Source organism: Rhinatrema bivittatum, chromosome 19 (genome assembly GCF_901001135.1).
Source record: "Rhinatrema bivittatum chromosome 19, aRhiBiv1.1, whole genome shotgun sequence".
NCBI lineage: Eukaryota > Metazoa > Chordata > Amphibia > Gymnophiona > Rhinatrematidae > Rhinatrema > Rhinatrema bivittatum.
Window position 1 is genome coordinate 45,333,250 of NC_042633.1, and position 15,489 is coordinate 45,348,738.

At 52.0% G+C, this 15,489-nt stretch overlaps 2 protein-coding genes across 2 annotated transcripts; both read left to right on the forward strand.

The window, feature by feature from the left end:
* Positions 1-2,495: 2,495 nt before the first annotated feature.
* Positions 2,496-5,922, forward strand: CLPP (caseinolytic mitochondrial matrix peptidase proteolytic subunit). Its single transcript, XM_029584723.1, has 7 exons — positions 2,496-2,666; positions 2,914-3,015; positions 3,523-3,594; positions 3,991-4,087; positions 4,359-4,546; positions 5,019-5,124; positions 5,452-5,922. The coding sequence occupies exons 1-7, from the start codon at positions 2,511-2,513 to the stop codon at positions 5,604-5,606; spliced, it is 876 nt and encodes a 291-aa protein (XP_029440583.1). The 5' UTR covers positions 2,496-2,510; the 3' UTR covers positions 5,607-5,922.
* A 1,511-nt stretch (positions 5,923-7,433) lies between these two features.
* On the forward strand, positions 7,434-11,420 carry GTF2F1 (general transcription factor IIF subunit 1). The gene is made up of 13 exons (XM_029584722.1): positions 7,434-7,561; positions 7,651-7,697; positions 7,782-7,854; positions 8,058-8,251; positions 8,502-8,672; positions 8,912-9,096; positions 9,247-9,391; positions 9,498-9,559; positions 9,769-9,897; positions 10,131-10,204; positions 10,396-10,531; positions 10,628-10,754; positions 11,055-11,420. Exons 1-13 carry the CDS (start codon positions 7,448-7,450, stop codon positions 11,257-11,259), a joined length of 1,662 nt encoding a protein of 553 aa, XP_029440582.1. The 5' UTR covers positions 7,434-7,447; the 3' UTR covers positions 11,260-11,420.
* The last annotated feature ends 4,069 nt before the right edge of the window (positions 11,421-15,489 follow it).

Sequence of the window (15,489 nt, forward strand, 5' to 3'; positions counted from 1 at the left end):
TCCTCCTGTTAGTGCCGTCAGCGAGGAGAAGATCACCGGCTCTTGCAGCAGGACACAGGGCTCCAGCAGGGCTGGCTCAGGCCCCACCGTCCAAGGCATCAGCAAGGGGATTGCTGTGTCTGAAGCCTGCTCCGGTTGTTTTACTGTCATTTACATTCACTGCATGCCTGATCGATATAAAACTCATCCAGCACGGTAGAGTGTAAGGAACAAAAATGCCATGCGCTATGGGCACTGCCCCGAGCACCGGTATCTAATCTCTGGGGTGCTCGCCCTTCCTATCAGAGCCTGTGTGTGTGTGTCACAGGGTGGGATTGCCTGACACCATATTAAACTCTCATTTCCCTGGCCTGGACAAGGGGGGTGCCACTCTGCAACACTGAGGCCTTCCACAAGCCGACACAAAGTGCATTTCTTTCCTAACCGCACAACAGGGATTGGTGCACAAACACACATCCACCCACAAGGTGCGAGTGAGAGAAAGAGCGACCTTTTACAGCTGACACCAGCAGGGGCAAGAGTCCCCCGCACCCCCCCCCCCCCCGCATCATGTCAGCTTTCCATTTCCTGCAGGCTCTCATAAGATTTACAAGCCAAACCTACAGAAGGAAAGGCTCACTAGAACGCTACATATATATATATATATCTAAATAGAAATATATACACGTTTCATACATAGACCCTGCCGCCTCTCAGGCCCCCTCCCCCATGATCACATCTTCCTCTGAAGAGACCCTGCTCCTCTCTCACACCCCACACCCCTGTTACCACATCTCCCCCTCCTCCTCCCCCTGCACAGATCCCATCTCCTCCTATACACCCCCACCCCAGTTATATCTCCCCCTGCACAGATCCTGTATCCTCCCACACACATCCCAGTCCACTCCAGTTGTCACATCTCCCCTTCTAGCCCCTACAAGTACTGCACAGTTCAGTCTGGGAAGGACTGTAAATGCCACTATACCTTTGGCTGTTTGATGCTGGCTCGCTCTGTCTGCCCCCATGTGTTCTCCTCTGGTATTACAGACTCTTCCTTATCCACCAGGGACAGCATCTCTGAGAAAGAGTCAGGGAGAGTCCTTGTCACTGACATGTGAAGGTCAACCGGGGCATTTTATACATTTAACCACCTCCGGGAGATTTACAGCCAGATTATACGGCTGTTCCCAAGGCAAGGAGGCAGGGAGGAGGGCAATTTAACATCTCAGAATTGGATCCTGTAATTCCTCCTCCTATCCGAGGGGGCCCAAGGGCTTGTGAAAGGGATGCAGATCTGGGCTGTGTTGTCAAGTACTCATGCAGGGCGACTTTCTCCAACTTCCCAGCCACTGCTCAATAGGGCCTTGACCTCTGGAAGTCTAAATCCGAAGAAACATGGAACGATGACAGAAAAAGATCATATGGCCTATCTCAGGGGTGGCCAACTCTGGTCCTCCAGAGCCACAAATGGGCCAGGTTTTCAGGATATCCACAATGAATATGTATGAGATAGATTTGCATGCACTGCCTCCATTGTATGCAAATATATCTCATGAACATTCAGTGTGGAAATCCTGGAAATCTGGCCCATTTGTGGCTCTTGAGGACCAGAGTTGGCCACCCTTTTGCTATCTAGTCTGCCCTTCCAGCCAACTAATTCACCTTTCCAATTCCCATCACCCCCTCAGAGATCCCCACTGTTAATCCCAGGTTTTGTTTTGGTTTTTTTTAAAATTCATATACTGTTTTGTCTCCATTACCTCCTCCCGCTGGACGACTCCATCCTGTTTATATCCTTTTGAAGGTGGGGTCTCCAGAATTGTACTCAGTATTCCCAGTGAGGTCTCGCCGGGGACCTATACAGGGGCAGCATCACCTCCCTTTTTCTGCTGACCCTTCCTCTCCCTATGCACCCAAGCAGCTTTCTGGCTTTTACCATCGCTTTATCCACCTGTTTGGCCACTTTAGGATTATCAAATACAATCACCCCAGATCCTGCTCTTCTAAGTGCTTAGAAGAATTTCACCTCCAATACTAAATGTCTCCCTTTGGCTTTTGCAGCCCAAATGCATTACTTTGCATATTTTAGCATTAAATCTTAGCTGCCAAGCCCTATACCAGTGATGGCGAGCTCTTTCAGGATATATATAATGAATATGCATGAGATAGATTTGCATACAACGGAGGCAGTGTATGCAAATCGTTTTCATGCATATTGATTGTGGGAAAAAGACAAAGCTTTCTAGACAGCTTTTCTGCTATGTCACCTATGAAAATGTTGAAAAGAAGCAGCCCAAGGCCAGATCACTGAGCTGCAAATAGCCTTTGCTTGCTGAAATCCCAGAATACTAGGCCTAGCATTCGCCCTTGATCCAACTCTCAAAGAAATCGATCAGATTCGCCTGACAAGATTTAACTCCGTAAACTATGGCGGGCAGCCAGGTAAACCGCCCGCACGCGGCCCAGAGAACCGCAGACCCCGACCCGGCTCCCCTCACAGGGCTCTTCCCGCGCCTACTGACAGTCACAACATGGCGGCGGTCCCCAGTCACGTGAGGCGCCTCACTTCCAGGCACGTACGGCGCGGGGGCGCGGCTACCTTCAGTCACGTGGGCAGGGCGCTCTGCTGGTTCTTCCGGGTCAGCTCTGGCAGGGATAGCGAGACTAGGATGTGGGGCTCGGTGGCGGTGAGTATGGGGGGGAAACTCGCGAGTCTTCACCCCTAGAGGAGAGGAGGGAGCGTAGAGAGACCTTACTTTTGAGGAGATGAGCACAGGGAGGTCTTCCCCTGGAGGAGGGCAGCACAGAGAACCCTTCTTAGTCCCTCTTCCCCTGAAGTGGGGGGCAAAGGAGTTCAGGAAACTCTTAGTCCCTCTTAACCTGGGGGTGAGGAGACAGAGATCCCTAATCTGTGTTCACCTGTGTTCTTTTCAGAGGGGTTTACTGCAGCGGAGTTACGCAGTGAAGGCTTGCAGAAGTCTCCACCGGACCTCGCTGTCTTACAGTCCACTTATCCCTATCGTGGTGGAGCAGACGGTAAGGGGGGGGGGTGGGGACAGTTAAAGCAATATCTTAATGACCCGTAGGCAGTGGCCTGCACTTTCAGTGCAGAGAGCATTCTCTGAGTGACAGCTGGTAACCTGCTACGCTGTATAGGAGGCAGGAGGATGCTGCGTCACTTGCACAATCCATGCCTCAATGTGGGGAAAATATGGGAAGTCAGTGAGTCTTCCCCTGTGGGATAAGTTCAATACAGAGCTGGTTCAGGGGCAGGGGTCTGATCCTTCCCCTGCAGTGTGAGAGTGATTCAGGGTCTGACTCTTCCCCTGCAGTGTGAGAGTGATTCAGGGTCTGACTCTTCCCCTGCAGTGTGACAGTTATTCGGGGGCTCTGGTCTGACCCTTCCCCTGCAGTGTGAGAGTGATTCGGGGGCTGGGCTCTGACCCTTCCTCTGCGGTGTGAGTCGGGGGCTGGGGTCTGATCCTTCCCCTGCGGTGTAGGCAATGCGCTCTGTATTCACATGCAGACATTTTCCTGTTCCAGGGTCGAGGAGAGAGAGCCTATGACATCTACTCTCGGTTGCTGAGGGAACGCATCGTGTGTGTCATGGGCCCGGTAAGTTCTGGCAGCTAATTGTGACAGGACACAATACTTTGACAGTAGTAGAGGAAGTAAGGGAGGTGATTAAGTGTGTGGGACCCCAGACCCTTTAAATCTGAAGAGGCCTGAGGCAGTGGGGTAACACCAGGCTCTCAGTTCAGGAAGCTTTGGCTGGGAACGTCCTCTTTTCTTTGTTAGCTCAGTTGACAATTTCTGTTTCTAGAGGCTGTGTCATGTAAACATTTTATGGTTTGCATTTATAGACTGTCTCTTGTGTAAATGCTCTAAGCTCACAGCTCAGTACTGTGCACATCTCCTCACACTGATAGGATTAGGCAGGCCGATGAAGGGAATGGGGTGAAGGAATTTGGATGCTGATAATCTCGTCCTCTCCCTCCCCGCTATCTGCAGATCGATGACACGCTAGCAAGTCTAGTCATTGCTCAGCTCCTGTTCCTTCAGTCTGAGAGCAACAAGAAGTCTATTCACATGTACATCAACAGCCCAGGTACGTGCCTGCAGCTTCGGGCCTGCTCTGCCCTGGGTGACCCAAGGGGTCAACGGGATGGGGAGCTACAGAACTGCTCATATCACTGCCTGCAAGGACCATCCCCACAGCCAAGGCTCCTCTACCCCCCTCCACACAGAAAGCCAGCATTCCTGGATCATTCCTCCCAGGCCCTTCCTGCTGGCACATCGCTCACGGTCTGCTGGAATTACTTCGATGTGATCTGCTGAGAGTGTAAAGCCTCTCTCTTCTCTTTCTCTTCTCTCTCCAGGTGGTTCAGTGACATCGGGGCTGGCGATTTACGACACGATGCAGTACATTCTGAACCCAATCTGCACATGGTGCGTGGGGCAGGCGGCTAGCATGGGCTCCCTGCTTCTGGCTGCGGGCTCTGCAGGCATGAGGCACTCTCTGCCCAACTCCCGCATCATGATCCACCAGCCGTCTGGCGGAGCGCGGGTGAGGGCTGAAAAGCCGCGGGCAGAGCAGGGCTGCTCAGAAGGCCCTTCCCTTTCTTCCTCACTTAGTGACTAGCTCCCTGCCCCCAGTGCCCGGAGGTGTCTGCTCCTCTTGCTGTGCACATGGTTGTCTGCTTCAAGACACGTTTTTTTTCTTTCTAACCTCTCTGCAGTATCACTCAGAGATAGGGGGCAGGACTGCCCATCACGCTATTTTGCCACTACCCTTTGTTGCCCTATCACGCCACCACTTCCTAGGCGACCGCTCTCCTTAGGGCCCACCCTGGAGTCAGAGAGGTGCAGTTGCATCCTGTGAGTTAAGCACAAGGCTACAAACCCTCTCTCTAACTCCATGCACGGTGCACGCTGGGAACGGAAGACCATAGGACTGGGTTTCCTGCTTTCTGTTCTCCTTGACCACCAGATGTGACCTCGGAAACCCCTAGCTGCTGTGTCCTTATGTCCCTCTGCAGGGTCAGGCCACGGACATTGCGATCCAGGCAGAGGAGATCCTGAAACTGAAGAAGCAGATTAACAGTATCTATGCCAAGCACACCAAGCAGCCGCTGTCTGTGATCGGTAAGTGCCAGGGAGGAGTTTCTCATTATGCAGCATGTGGGCTTAGCCCCCCTCGTAACTTGTGGCCCGTGCTATGAAACGCCATTCAAACATGAATACTGATTCTGGGGCATTGCCTGCTGCTGCTGCTGCTCTGATGCCCCGTGATGTGGAATCAGGCGCACGGGGTTCGGCTCTGATTCCCAGCTCTGGGGCTGCCTGCCTGCCTCTGATTACAGCCCCTCACACCTGCCCTGTAAACCCTGCCTCACGCTGCATGAGTAGATGGAGTGGGCTGGAGGTTGACTTTGTGTCCAGGTGCCTGACCCTTGTAACCTTGCTCTGCAGAGAGCGTCATGGAGAGAGATCGCTACATGAGCCCGGTGGAAGCCCAGGAGTTCGGACTCCTGGATAAAGTCTTAGTTCACCCTCCTCATGATGGCGAAGATGAGCCGGAGCTCGTCCAGAAGGAGTCCTCTTCCGCTGCCCCACCCACCCCATAACTCTTTGGGGAATGCTGGACTCTTGTGAAGGAACCGGGAGCGGTTGTGCCTGTGAATGTTCTCTTCCCCTCAGAAGCTCGGGGGGAGGGCATTTTGTACGCGGGAATGAAGGGAAGGGAAAACTGCATCTCTAGAGACAGTAAAGATGTAAACAAATTGTAGAGTTAATGTCCTGTTTCTTGCAAATTGTTGGATTTGAAGGGAAGACCTCAGTATTCACCAAAATGTAATAACTTTTTATGAAAAGATAAAGTAAAAAAATCTTTTTGATTGTCAATAAAGTGTATTATTTTAGTAACTATATTTCATCACATTATCTCTGACAAATTTTTGACCAATACATTTCATCAACTAGTCAATAATTTTGTAATCATTAGGAAACTAGTTGCTTCCCTGATTTATTGATTCTTGTAAATTGTTGTACTTCCTTAAAGCAGTGGCCAATCTTTGCGTACAAGTAATCCCCAGATCCATCCATACTCTACTCAACTTCCCACCAGTTGCAATAAGCCAGGCCATTTGATCTCATGCTATAACCCTCACTGCCCTGCCACCGGCGATGATCTGTGTGCTATCCCAGGCTTTACCCCTCACTCCCCCACAGCTAAGGATTCTCTGTGCTTATCCCAGGCTTTACCCGACTCCCCCCACACAGCTAAGGATCCTCCGTGCTTATCCTAGGCTTTACCCCTCATACCTAAGGATCCTATGGGCCTATCCCAGTTTATATTTTGCTGCAGTCTCTGCTATTTCATAGAAATAAAGGTTAACAAAACTAAAAAAATAAATAAGGTGAGACCTTTTTATTGGACTAACAATACATTTTTTGACTAACTTTTGAGAGTTAATATTTTCCTTAGGTCAGAATAGAAGAGGCAAAAGATGAAAATAGCTGGAAATATAAAAGACATTCCAATGATAGGAGGAAGGGTAATAGGGGGGAAGAGTGAGGGGGTTGATGGGTAATCAGATCATGACTGGCAGTATAATTTTATGGCTCATAGTGCAATAACTCAAGTTTTTTGAATTGTTTGTTGTCAGTTTCAAAGTATCTGATCATTTTAACTTCAAAAGTCTTGTGTTCTTGATTGTTTTACATCTTCCTTTGATTATCCTAATCATAAGGTCAGTGATGCAGTGGCTTGGTTCTAAAAGGTGTCTGTCTGGTCTTCCCTGTGCTGTGCTTCTATGGCCTGCCTTTAATGTCAGGCCTGTCCTACCAGTGTAGCATGCTTCTTCACCCTTCCTGCACCGGATGAGATACACTGCATCACAGGAGGAGCAGGATCCCCTTTTCCCTGTGCTGTGTGATCCTGTGTCTTGCCTTTAATGTCCTACTAGTTTAGCATGCTTCTTCACTCTTGCAGTTCTGCCATAAAAAGGTCGGGCATACTGCGGTGCTGCCCATGACCTGTGGACAGATGTGACTATTAAAGCTGAAGCAGTTGTGTAGCAGTAGGAATGTGATTCATTTTATAACGGTTCTTGGTGTATACCGGTAATCCAGCGTGGCTGTTGTACGGGGAATGCAGCTCTTGGCAGCAGGAGCGTGAGGTGGTAGTGTCTGAGATCCCTCCCCTCCCTCCTACTATTGGAATGCTTTTTATGATTCACTTCTATTTCCTGATGATTGCTCCCTTTTGCTTATTCCAGGGAGAACACGCAGGAAATGCATTGCTAGGGCAACGAAAGGCTCTCGCCTTAACACAAGCCGCTTTGTTTCCTGCGCATTCACGTGACCTGAGACGGCAGCCTCGCTCTCGGTCGCCGTACACTAGAGATCGTAAGCTCCGCCCCTCCCCGGGGGGGGGGGGCTCCTTCCACGCATGCGTGCGCAAGCAATGAGCTCTGCGCCTGCGCAGCGGCAGCGTTCTCCCTGTGCCGGAAGTCGCCGAGGAAGGGGGAGCGCTTCCGGTCGGAGGAACCCCCCGGCACCGACGGTCATGGCGTCTCTGGTAAGGGCCCGGGTGGCCGGGGCAGGGGGTGCGCTGCAAGGCGTCGCCGAGCGGGCACTAACCCTTCGCCGCTTGCCTTTCCCCCGCAGGGCGCCGGCAGCCAGTCCGTGACCGAGTACATGGTGCGAGTGCCCAGGTGAGTAGGCGGCCGCGCCGCGGAGCCGAGCCCAGCGCTGGCGGCCCCTTGCACTCACGCGCTTCTGCATCTCGCCCCTGCCAGGTGCACCAGCAAGAAGTACAACGTGATGGCCTTCAATGCTGCCGACAAAGTCAACTTCTCTACCTGGAGCCAGGTGAGACGCTCCCTGCCCTCGCCTCGTTCAGGCCCCTCCCCACACGGGACCGGTCACAGGTGGGAGGAGGACACCCCCCCCCCCCCCCCCGGGACTCGGTGGCAGAAGGCAATTGACGCCAAGGGGGATGCTGGCACCTGTGGGGCCCCCCCCCGTCGTCATGGTAACAGAATTGCTGAATCTGATGGTGCTGCCCTCTGCAGGCTAAAATGGAACGCGATGTCAGTAACAAGAAAATGTACCAGGAGGAGGAGATGCCAGACTCCGGGGCCGGCAGCGAGTTTAATCGCAAGCTGAGGGAGGAGGCACGGCGTAAGAAGTACGGCATCATCCTGAAGGAGTTTCGCTTGGAGGACCAGCCCTGGCTGCTGCAAGTCAACGGCAAGGCAGGCCGCAAGTTAGTGACCCCTGTGCGGAGCGGGGGGTGGGATGGGAGAGAGCATGGAGGATGCAGAGGCACTGCTGCATGGGGTGGACAGATGAAGTGCAAAGTTAGAGGAGATGTTGAATGGCAGGGTGAGTCACAGGTTTTGTTCGGCAGAGAATTCTCAAGTCTCTTTCATGGTCTGATATCTGACCTTTCTCGTACCTAAGTCCTGCATTATGTTTGAGATTTCTTCCCATTTTTTTTCCCTTGTTTTGGTCAGATTTAAAGGGGTGAAAAAAGGAGGCGTGACGGAAAATGCTTCCTACTACATTTTCACGCAGTGTCCTGATGGCGCGTTTGAAGCTTTCCCGGTGAACAACTGGTATAACTTTACTCCTGTGGCCAAGCACAGAACACTGACAGCGGAGGAGGCTGAGGAGGAGTGGGAGAGGTAAGAGGCATCCTTCAGTGCTCACTGGACAACTCTTCTGTGCTAGCCAGTGGCATTACAGTATGCAGAGCACCTTTTATACAGCGCAGCAATGACTCCAAGGGGCACAAACCTGACATGAGGCAGACTGCTTTCTGTATGCAGATGCAGTAATGTCCCCGGGGGCCAGTGCATGACACCAGTTAGACCACCTTTTATGTACACATTACTGTCCCTGATACTCAGCATACCATTCGCAGGCGCAACAAAGTGCTAAACCACTTCCTCATCATGCAGCAGAGGCGTCTGAAAGATGTGGACGAAGAGGAGGAGGAGGAGAAGGAGAAGAAAGGGAAGAAGAAGAAAAGCAGTGACTTAAAAATCCACGACCTAGAGGATGATCTGGAGATGAGCTCCACAGAGAGCGAGGGCAGCGGGGAGGAGAGTAAGAAGGGGATTAAAAAGGAAGTGTGTGTGGAGGGGGGGAGGAGAGAGGCCTGTGGTTGCTGTTGCTCAAGAGACATGCTACACCCCAGGTCTATGGTTCCCCAGGGCTCCCTTTTTCCCTTGTTGCTGAGTTTTTGTGTTTGTGCAGTGGAGAAGAAGCCGAAGCCCAAGCTGACCGCCGCTGGTGCAAAGAAGAAGAAGAAGAAGAAGGAGTCGGACGATGAGGCCCTGGAAGACAGTGATGACGGAGACTTTGAGGGACAGGAGGTTGATTATATGTCTGATCAGTCCAGGTCCGTGATCCCTGAGAATGTCCTGGGGAGTCAGAGAGGTGTGGGGACATGAGCGCGAGCTGGGCAGGGTGTTCTCTTCACAGGCTTCTTGTTTTTCCCTTTGCAGCAGTTCAGCAGATGAATTGCCAGGGAAACAGACGCAGACTAAGGAGGAAGACGTTCCAAAAGGTACAGACTGTGCACTCTGAAATAGTCATTCTTGCTGCCTGGGCACCTCGGCAGCTTTTATAGAAAATGGTACATGATTGGATAATTTGCAGCAGCGTTACATTTTATGGGGACATAAGTTTCATTAATCAACCACAGAAGCTCCCCAGCCACTATTGGGCCTTTCCTGGAAGCGCTCTCCTAGTCTTGTTTTTCCTTCTGATGTTCAGGCATTGACGAAGGCTCTGAAAGCAGTGAGGAGAGTGAGGAAGAAAAACCCCCTGAGGAAAAGGAGGACGAGGAAGAGGAGAAAAAAGTGCCCACACCACAGGAGAAAAAGAAAAAGAAAGATGGAGGAGGCAAGGATTTTCTGTCTGAGGAGGGAGACATGGATTGTGTGCACGATGTGGTGGTTGGGGGGTTAGCCTGGCTTGCCTGTAGCTGACGGATGGGGGATCAGGGGTGGCTTTATGAATTGCTTTTTTACAGGAAGGGAGGCGGGGAACCGAGGGGGGGCCTGGGATGTATCGTGCTTACTAGGCCTCCCACTTGCATTGCTTTGTAATTTTGCCGTCTCTCTCACCCTAATCAGAGAGCAGCGATGAATCGGACACATCTGAAGAGAGCGACATTGACAGCGAGGCTTCCTCCGCGCTCTTCATGACGGTAAAACTATTCTCTGCTGCTGGGTGTGAAGATGGCATGCAAAGGCTTCCTCTAGCATAGGAGTGTTACGGTCTCCTGCCACACACAATGCATCAGGCTACCCCCCATGGTACTCGGTGTGGTGAGGGCGCTGGTGCTGCACTCGCCGGATCCCATGGCATTAATGAGGCTGCCTGGACTTCTCTTTCTAGAAGAAGAAAACCCCACCCAAGAAGGAGAAGAAGGGGTCAGCGAGCAGCTCCCGGGCAAACAGCCGGCCTAGCACTCCGGTGGAGGTGGGAAGCACATCCTCAACCCTGCGTGCAGCAGCCAGCAAGCTGGAGCAAGGTAGAAGTGTGGGCAGTGCCCAAGCGTTTGCCCTGTAATAGGGAAACCATCGAGGAGCTTGGTCTGATCTTTCTGCTCTCTCTGTTCTGAACACAGGCAAACGGCAGGGAGTTTCTGCAGACGCCCCAGCGGCCAAGAGGCTCCGTCTGGATGCCGGGCCTCAGACCACATCGGGGAAGTCCACGCCGCAGCCGCAGTCTGGCAAATCCACCCCCAGCAGTGGGTAAGTGAGGACGAGGTGAACTAGCAGAGCAGATGCCCCCTGGCACTGAGCTGGCAGGGTTCTCTGAAGTACGGGGGAAGGGAGCGTTCCGGGAGGTGGGTAAAAGTCTCTGCATTTCATCCTAGCACTGCTCAAGGTTCTGGCCTTCAGATGTTAATACAGGGAGGCACTGCAGAAATGATAATTCTTGTAAGGGCACTAAATCCATACAGGTATTTCGAGGCCTCCCAGTACTGGAGCTGCTTCTCTGTGTTGTCTTAATCTGTTCTCACCCAGCTGTGCCCTCTCGCCTTCTTGCAGGGATGTGCAGTTGACGGAGGAGGCAGTCCGTCGATACTTAACCCGCAAACCAATGACCACCAAGGACCTGCTGAAAAAGTTCCAGACCAAGAAGACGGGCCTGAGCAGCGAGCAGACAGTGAACGTACTGGCGCAGATTCTGAAACGGCTCAACCCCGAGAGGAAGCTCATCAGTGAGAAAATGCACTTCTTCCTGAAGGAGTGAGCGAGGGCAGAAGGCTGCCGCTTGCCTAGCAAAGAGTTTTGTTAAGGGATGGCCACGATGCCTCCGAGGACTTTGCTATAGTCCGGCGGGGCACCTGTGTTTTGTGAGAGAGACTGAACCTTTCAGGACAGGGCTGAGAATAAAAGCTACTTTTAATACTGTATTGTGTGACTTGACAAATGCAGGCTGGGTTGTGTCTGCCATGCAAGAAGAAAGGTTAGGTTGCTTCCTGGGGCTGGGGTGCAACTAAAGCTTTGACTCTGCCTCCTGGTTGGGACAAGAAGGGCCCAGGTGGAGGGAGCTGACCTTGGGATGGGAGGGGGTGTAGCTGGAGGACATGATTGAATGGTGATGGAAGGACGGGTCTGGAATTGTACCATGGAGTCGTGCGGGGGTTGGGAGGGCAGGCTCTGTGTGGGATAAGAGGATAGGAAATGTCTGGAAGACGCGCGGTGGCTTTGGGATGGGGCGTGGCCACCACCATGGCTGTGGGTTTGGGACTGGAATTCAGGAGCGGTGCTCATGGACTCCGTTCTAGGCTAGGCCTGAGGAGTGCTGACCCTGCCCTGGGTCTGGAAGACGCTCATTGCTCGGTAGTTTTGGAATGGGGCGTGGCCACCACCACGGCTGTGGGTTTGGGACTGGAATGCAGGAGTGGTGCTCATGGACTCCGTTCTAGGCTAGGCCTGAGGAGTGCTGACCCTGCCCTGGGTCTGGAAGACGCTCATTGCTCGGTGGTTTTGGGATGGGGCGTGGCCACCACCATGGCTGTGGGTTTGGGACTGGAATGCAGGAGCGGTGCTCATGGACTCGGTTCTAGGCTAGGCCTGAGGAGTGCTGACCCTGCCCTGGGTCTGGAAGACGCGCGTTGCTCGGTGGGTTTGGGACTGGAATGCAGGAGCGGTGCTCACTGTTCTAGGCTAGGCCTGAGGAGTGCTGACCCTGCCCTGTGCTTTCGGCTGGGACGACGTGCCTGGAACGCAGCAGCAATGGTGCTCAGAGAAGAATGTACTTGGAGCACAGCGACATTGCTCTGTGTTTGGGTTGGGAGGATGTGTCTGGGTTGAGGATGGGTGGACGTGACTGAAGACTTTGGGATGATGAGGATTCAGAGGTAGAAGCTGGAAATGTCTTCTTTTTAGGGATGTTTTGCATGCCATGCTAATTCCTGAGAAATGCTTTGCATTATCTTCTGAGCTCCTCCAAACTATTCCTACAAATCACTGTCACCCCAGGAAGGGCTCATCACGGGGAGTGGAAGAGCTGCCCGCCCAGACAGGTCTCTCCTTTTATGGAGAAGAGAAGTGGTGGAATTTAATAATAATTTCATTAGGAAGACAGGAGGGAGGAGGCCCTGCTGGAGTGCGGCCACGGTGCTGGGCTGGGATTCACAGAGCCGATGACTGCGGGCAGCACCTCGGGTCTCGATGAAATGGGGAGAAGGATCTGGAATGAGGTGACTGGTTGAGCATCTCGTATTCTGGGGCTCCTGCTAAGTCCATAGTGAATCTGTTGAGCAAAGATTTCAGGGCTGCACGTAAACACTGCTAAAGGTGTGGCAACAGCTGTGCACAGAAAGGGAAGACTTAGAGGATAAACTTCAGTATTTTGAGGAGGCACTGCTGGTCTTTGGCTCATGAGCCAGGCCAGGGTGCATCACACGTCCCTCTCCTTGCTTCGAAGACTGCACAGAGGCAGGGGAGCTGTGGCTCGTTGCCCCTACACCCCTTTTGCTACATACTGTCTGACCTGGCTGTCAGTTCTTGTGCTAAGAAGGGCATTTTATCATTAACAGGTGCTGAAGCACAAAACACTTGCCAGAAACATCACTTCAAGAACTGCCATTTGCACCAAAACAACCTGTAGCGGCTTCTACCCTGCCTGGCTGCTTGTGCACACAAGCAGAAAGCAAAGCTTTTTCTACAGCAAAGGGTCCAAGCCTGAGCTGAGCACGCGGTGGAGGAAGCTCGCCCTGGCACCTGCCTGCCCTCCACCGTTGCTCTTCTTGTTTGAATCTTTTTACAGGTGGGTGTTGAGGGTGTGGGTTATAAGGATTTTAAGTAAAACAGGAAGAATTAAAGGCTGAAAAGAAAAGCCAGCAGGTACGTGTGCTGCTGAGCAGAGAGCTCGTCACGGGTTCACAGCCGGAGAGCGGCTGTCGCTGCGAGCAGGGGGAAGACCTGCCTTTCGTTTCCTCTCTCACTGAGGCCTGCCCAGAGCCACCCTCCAGGGCTGCAGGACAGGTTTGCAGGTGCAGCTACTAAAGGGACGGTCCCTGGTTCACATTGATCTCTCTTGCATTACTTGGGGAATGATAGGAAAGGCCTTCCCAGCTTCTGATGAAGACTTTTACTATGGTGCCGGCTCTCTCTTCCCCCTTGCCGAAGTTCCTCTCACTCGTCGTGGCCCCAGGGTTATGCGGCAGTGTCTTTTTTTTATTTAGCAGAATAAGACTTGCTAGGGCACCTGAACGAGCGACGGTCCCTTGCTATGGGCAGGGTTGGGCCTTTCCTTCACAGATGCAGCTCTAAGAGACCAGATTTCCCCCCCCCCCCCCGACAGCTGACATGGCAACCTCTCTTCTGAAGACAGGCCCCTTTGGTGCAAGACCTGGTAACAATGTACAGGCAAGGATGATGGGGGAAACAGAGCCAAGGTTTGCACAGGCATGGGGAGGGATGCTAGTAGTAAGGAACGGGGATGATGCAAGGCCTGGTACCTGGGCGTTGCTGCTGGACGTAACCTAACTCGCAGGTGCAGGAGGGGTGGGGGATTCAGCCCGTACGGAGGGAGGAGAGGGAAAGCTTGCAGCCGATAGCATTGTGTATAGAACTCATAAGAGTGGCAGCAGAGCCGCTCCGTGCCTCACCAGACTGATCACAACCCTCTCGGGACTCGGACTGGGCCAGCTCAGACCTGCTTTGAGTGCTCTTAGCCGAAGTCATCTCTGGTGACCTCAGCAGGGACGGTCAGTGCTGGGGAAAATGCTGAAATTGGCTTGGGTTACTTCTGAAACTGCTTGACAGCACCCCGCTCCAGTAAATCGCATTAAAGGAGCCAGCTCAGTATCCTGACATGCCTAGGGCCTGGTAAACAAGCAGCCATCAGTCAGAGGCTGTGACTAATCCTGTTCTTACGACAGACAGGAAAGCCCGTTGCTGATTGATGCGCAGTCTGCCCGTCTTCCTCTGGCATGGCTCTGAATTCCACACATTGCTCGCAGCTTTCCTGACATGCCTCTTGAGTTAGCCCTGGAATGCACGGCCCGTGCTGGACAGACGGAAGGGGAGAAGGCAGATCCTGCAGCTAAAAATAACAGCCCAGCCGGGAATAACACCTGATGGGAGGCGAAGCTGCCAGAGCCCTGGGTGGAGCAGGACGCGGAGGAAACTCCAGCCTGATGGAAAAGCTTCCTCTACATGGATCGGCTGCACAGCCAAGGGCTGGAGCCGTGCACAGCCAACCGAGCGCTTTGCAATCGCCAGCAGGTCTCCGACTCTCGGAGGCTTTAAGTGTCTCGACACACGCACCGAGCCAAAGCACACCTGCCTTCTCAGCCACCACTGACCCTATCCCTGGAAGTAAATAAGATTAAGTGTGCAGGAGGGATGGTACAGCGGGAATGGAAGATGTGACCGAGCTGCCTTCCCACGCACCCCTATAGTTTCCGCCTGCTAAGGAACAGGGGCCTGGCTATAATCATTTTACAATTACCGCAAGGTGCGTTACATATACTTCGCTACTTGAGAAGTCGGCAGACTCTTTCTAAGATCTAAGATTAGAAACTAGTCACCAAGAATTCAAAAAAAGACTTAAGACCTTTCTTTTCAAACAAGCCTTCCCAGACGCTTAATTCTACTCTGACGGACAGACATCCTATATATTAGGTATCTCCTAATCATGGACACCACACCAAGTCCTTTTTTTAAGACTCTGCAACGGAACAACTATCTTTGAGTTCAAAAAAATTCATTTCTATATATATATTTGGCACTGTTAATACGCCTTTATTCTACATTAAATAGTTATACTGCTTATATTAAATAATATAATTTTTATGTATTACCAGTTAAACTATAATATTTATTTATCACTATGTTAAATTGTCATCTAGTTAAATTGTCATCTAGTATTACCAGTTAAACTATAATATTTATTTATCACTATGTTAAATTGTCATCTAGTTATATTGTTCCATATGTTCTACTGTTCTATGTAAAGCTCCGCTCT

Coding starts and splice junctions, on each gene's coding strand:
- CLPP (XM_029584723.1), top strand. CDS start 2,511: ATGGCGGCGGTCCCCAGTCACGTGAGGCGCCTCACTTCCAGGCACGTA. Junction 2,667..2,913: donor GGATGTGGGGCTCGGTGGCG/GTGAGTATGGGG, acceptor TGTTCTTTTCAG/AGGGGTTTACTGCAGCGGAG. Junction 4,088..4,358: donor CATGTACATCAACAGCCCAG/GTACGTGCCTGC, acceptor TTCTCTCTCCAG/GTGGTTCAGTGACATCGGGG.
- GTF2F1 (XM_029584722.1), top strand. CDS start 7,448: ATGAGCTCTGCGCCTGCGCAGCGGCAGCGTTCTCCCTGTGCCGGAAGT. Junction 9,560..9,768: donor GGAGGAAGACGTTCCAAAAG/GTACAGACTGTG, acceptor TCTGATGTTCAG/GCATTGACGAAGGCTCTGAA. Junction 10,205..10,395: donor CCTCCGCGCTCTTCATGACG/GTAAAACTATTC, acceptor TTCTCTTTCTAG/AAGAAGAAAACCCCACCCAA.